The sequence below is a fragment of the Arabidopsis lyrata genome, assembly GCF_000004255.2.
Source record: "Arabidopsis lyrata subsp. lyrata unplaced genomic scaffold ARALYscaffold_3, whole genome shotgun sequence".
In the NCBI taxonomy this organism is placed as follows: domain Eukaryota; kingdom Viridiplantae; phylum Streptophyta; class Magnoliopsida; order Brassicales; family Brassicaceae; genus Arabidopsis; species Arabidopsis lyrata.
In genome coordinates this window covers 14,412,916-14,418,198 of record NW_003302553.1, presented here as the reverse complement: position 1 = coordinate 14,418,198, position 5,283 = coordinate 14,412,916, and the positions used below count along the sequence as shown (strand labels likewise).

The 5,283-nt window shown below is 27.4% G+C and overlaps 1 protein-coding gene across 1 annotated transcript; it reads right to left on the bottom strand.

Moving 5' to 3' along the window:
- Positions 1 to 15: 15 nt before the first annotated feature.
- Positions 16 to 1,215, bottom strand: LOC9319787. Its single transcript, XM_021032095.1, has 6 exons — positions 1,104 to 1,215; positions 741 to 1,008; positions 546 to 642; positions 334 to 458; positions 156 to 240; positions 16 to 49 (listed from the first exon to the last, which is right to left on the bottom strand). The coding sequence occupies exons 1-6, from the start codon at positions 1,122 to 1,124 to the stop codon at positions 16 to 18; spliced, it is 630 nt and encodes a 209-aa protein (XP_020887754.1). The 5' UTR covers positions 1,125 to 1,215.
- Between the last annotated feature and the right edge of the window lie 4,068 nt (positions 1,216 to 5,283).

Sequence of the window (5,283 nt, the reverse complement as noted above, 5' to 3'; positions counted from 1 at the left end):
CGCCGAAGGCTTTGTTCATGCAGTCAGTGGAATAACATCAGGTGGTAAACTATTTTTAAAAAATAAAAGAAAACGAAATCAACTTTAGATATTATAAAAAGGATTCACAGTTATCTATATTTGTAAAAGAAATGTGATGTTTAAACATATCTTACTTGGCCACAAACTCAAGAACAGCAGGGTAGGTAGCATTGATTTCCAATAGAGACATATCAAATGAATTTGAAACAGCTCTTTCACCTAAAAACAGCATGATATTAGTATTTTCACATATGTTCTGATTTCATTTCGATTTCAAAATCATGAATTATTCCCAGTAACAACATTCTATACCTTTAAATGAGTTGATCTTTGCAAGCCGAAGCAAGCAAATCACTCTCTCAGTCCCTGCATTTTGACATGCATTATACATTGCCTCAGCAAATCTCCCCCAAAGAGTGCATTTAAGCCTTTCATCACTACAATACAACAAAAATATTGAGAAAGTTTTAAGTTTAGATGTATGTAAGATTATATAGAAAAGGTAGATTCATGATTAAACTTACTTTGTGTCTCTGAGTTCACACTCAAGTCTCTTTGTGATCTTGTTGTTAACATCATGAATTTTCATTTCATTGAAACTAACTACCTGTCCAAGTACATCTGCAAAATAAGAGACTAATAAATTATATTTTCATGAAGAAGTTCCTATTATAATAGAAAAAGAAAATATACAATGGAAAGTAAGATAGATATAGTACCAATTAAGATGTTTTCACTCAATCCTGCTTCATTCAAAATATCTGGAAAGTTTGCCAGATCCACATAAATGTCATCAGAAACAGCAGGAGTGCGACTTATCACAGTTTTTTCCATCATGGACATCTTGAAACCATGTTTTGTGGCTCGATACTTTCCTGTTGATTTGGTTAGCGTAAAATGCTCGATAATACGCCATTCTCCAGAAACTATGAACCTTTGCAGTTTGCTCACTTGTGGCTTCTTAACAGTAGCATGAATCAAAGTACCCTGGCAACAGATAAAAAGAACTCATGTTAATCATCCATCAATATTGATGATTGATAAATGTTTAATATGTTGAAAATGATAGTTCTTATACTTACAGCTGTATCAGCAAGAACCATTTCAACTGTTTCCCCGGTGAATTGAGTGTATTGTGTCCACGAATGCACAATCTTAACTTGAATTTTCCAATGTGTTTTGAAGGGCTTAATGTCAGCAAGAGGGGTGAATGCTTGAACAGCTGCCATTTTCTTACAGAAATAGTGAAGTGGTAATGGTAAAGCTTTGAAAGGTGAGTTCTTTCTAATGCAGGTCCCTATATTTATAGTAATCGTATGGAGCCTTTAGTTTTATTAGGTTTTAGAGAATATAGGCCGTATAATATAATTTGGGATTAGGATCTTAAAGGTATATGCTTGATTTAGGGAGATTTATTTGCATATAATTTCCGATTTACTTGTTTGGTATATCAATATCGAACTGAATATGGATATTGAAGAGATTGTGTGATTTTTAATACCAACTAATAATGGAAATACAATTAGTTAGAATTCTATATCTTTCAATATAAAGAAATACAAATAATTGAGTTTTGCATTTAAAGAGATAATTTTTAAATTGGCATTGATAGTTTGTATTGATATGGAAAGATCTTTGCGAGATTTGTGTCTAATTATTAGTCAAATTAATTTAGAGAGTAGTATAATTATCTAATAAGTTACAATACTGTATCTTTCAATATATTATAGGGAGATATGGATTAATTAGCTTTGCATTTAATTCACCGTCTACACTATATATTTTTACATTGGCATTAATAGTTTGAGTTGATATGGTAAGATTTTTGCGAGATTTGAGTGCAATTAATCAAAAAATTAATTGCTAAATTATTCCCGATTTTAGAATAAGTAAAGAATATGCTTGATTTGTTATTATATGGAATATAAATAAATGCGTTTTATTTTAGGAAGTGTAAATTATGTGATTTGTTTGTTAAGGCAAAATATAGAGTAGTATATTTGATCCGGAAAAATAGTTATGGTAATGTTTGACTTGTGTGGCTAATGTTTTTATTTGCTTATATCTACTGCAGATTCCTAAAAAATCAAAAGGAGATTCATGATGGGCCTAAACATATTGTAAGCCCAACAGTCATCTCCCAATGACATAATCGGGTCAGCCATATTTAAAAAAACAGGATCCGGCTGTAGGATCCGGGATCCGCATCCCAACAGCGGGAATATTACAATTTTACCCCTCCGCATATTTTTTTATTTTGTCATCAAAACTTTAATTGTAATGGCATTCTCTTGTAATTATTTACAGATTGTAAGGTTATTTTTCAGGTAATCCTTCCCAATTAATAGTATAGATGCAGAAAAAATTGATTTTTCTTTTTACTTTATGTATTATACGATGATTCAAAACAGTTAAAAACAAATCAAACAAAGATGATAGGAGAATCATAATTATAAATCTTAATCAAATCTTCTAAATATCTAAATTATTAAATATTGAATATCCGGTGTATGAGTTGGGTTAAATATAACTCGACCCAACAAATTTTTTGTGAAGGAATTTTAAAAACGGGTCGGATATCCGATATATCCGGAAGCATTTTTACCCCCCCTCTTCAAAGTGTTGCAAAAATAATAGTATAGATAAACACATCTACGTGTATCTCCTTCGCACCAAAAAAAAAAATCTACGTGTATCTCCTTCGCACCAAAAAAAAAAATCTACGTGTATCTCCTTCTTTATTGAGACAGAGGAAATCATAAAAGCGTGGTTGAGACTTGAGACAGTGACGACGGTGGTTAACCGAACTCGATTTACCAAGCTATCAAGCGGTTCAGCTCTCTTAACCAAAGAAGCCAAACCAAAAACCTAGAATCTCGGTTCGGTTCCAAATATTATCGCAGGGCTGATCAATCTATATCTATATATATATACATTTTTGAATGACTTTTAGCAAATAAATCCTGGAGTTGGACCTTATTTACGGATGAATGCCATTGGCATTAATTATTTAAATTTGAAAAATATTACTTAAAGATATTACCAATACGATTTCGAGAATCATAAATTCATATCTTCCTTAATTTTCTGAGTCATTAATGTGACAATCTTTAGGAAATATTTCTCTGTAAAAAAAATCCACATTAATGAAGGCATTAAAATCGACACTAACAATTAAATTATTTAGATGTTCAATTATTTTAAGATTCTTATATCTTATTTGATATTTTTTTTAATATCTCATTCTTTAATTACTGCGTTTAGAATTTATTGGTTGTTACCTATTTTTGGTGAAATTTATTGGTTGTTACTTAATAAGTAATTATGGTGCATTTATTTTAGTTAATATCTAATTTAAAGGATTTGTTTTCTTTTATTATTAATAAATGAATAAAATGTATAGAAATGAAAGATTTTTTTTGCGACTCCATAATAAAAATATTAAACTCTTATTTTCTACATTTCTTACACATAATATCCTCTTATTCAATAACAAAAAATATATATTACATATTTTTAAAAATATTTATAATATTTAAATTATATAAAAAATTTGTAATATTAATATTATTTCAACTCTATACAAATTTAATATATATGTATATATATCTTATGGGAACCATTTAAAAGAAATTTTTAAATTGACTTGAATTATATAGCTTTTAAATAAAAGTATTATTAAAAAGAAAAATAACTAAATAATGTTTAATTTCACGGGACGGGTAATATGATGGGACGGGTTTGGGTTGATATTTATAAAAGATCGTATACCACGGGTGAAATCCTAAAATTAACAATCAAAATAATCTATCAAACAAATTACATTTTGATTTTTTTAAGAAAATATAGCCCCGCGGTGTACCGCGGGTTAAAATCTAGTCTATATATACATTTTTGGAGTACACTTAGCAAATAAATCCTGAAGTTTGAAAGTATTTACGAAGCAATGCCACTGGCATTAATTATTTAATTTCGAAAATTTAAATCAAAGATATTAATTACCAAAAAAATCTTAACATAATATCTTAACCATAACTAATCCTTTCTATAATATCGTAAAGATATTAATTAATTTTGACAAACCAATTTTTTAAAGTAATTCATTAATTAAATTATGGTTACTATTCGTTATTTGACAAACTCATTTTGCTATATTACTTATTATAAACCAAACTCATTTTGGCTATAAATAATTTGTTTAGTTATAAATTAGATTAACTCCAAAAAAACATTATTACCAAATATATAAATATTATTTATGTCTAAGGAATAATATGTTATTTTAGATTATTAAGAAATTTAAATATTATAAATATTTAAATTTTATAAAACTTTTAAAGTATCTATAATATTTCAATTCTATAAAAAAGTTTATATATTAATAACATTTGAACTCTATAAAAATTATAAATATATATACTATAGAGACAATTTAAAAGCAAGTTTTAAATTGACTCGAATTATATGTCTTCTAAATAAAATTATTATTAAAAAGAAAAATAACATGATGTTTAATTTCACGGGACGGGATTATATGGTGTGACGGGTTTGTGTCGATATTAATACGGAACGATATACTACGAGTGAAATCTTAGAATTAACAACCAAAATACAATTATGAAGTTTGGGTCGATATTAAAACTTTTATGAAGTTTCAAATATTATAAATATTTAAACTTTATAAAAATTTATAAGAAGTTTAAACATTGTAAATATTTTAGGGAAATTGTTAAAAATACCCCTTTTGGTGTGCCCCTTTTCAAATATGCCCCTTTTAGATGTCCATTTTCAAAAATGCCCCTTTTTAAATCTGAAATTTTTATAAAGTTTTATTAGGTTTATAAGGTACTTATGGATTGTAACTACTACTTGAAGACTCGATCCAAGTATTTATAAGGTTTTATAAGGTGTTTTAAAAGGTTTTACAAGTTATTTTAAAGGATTTTTAAGGTTTTTCAAAGGTTTTACAAGATATTTTAAAGCTTTTTAAAGGTATTTAAAATGCATTTATAAGGTATTTATAAAGTATTTATAAAGTATTTATAAGATTTTAGATACATAAAAATGTAGTTTGTGTATGTTTTAATAATGTTACATACATATTTGGGTAAATCTTATATTTTTAAGATCATTTTTTATAAAGTTATAAAGAAGGGGCATTTTTGCCCAGCGGCATTGAAAAAGGGGCATTTTTGCAAAAGCCCCTATTTTAAGATGATACTACATTTAAAGTATTTATAATATTTAATTTTATAAAAGTTT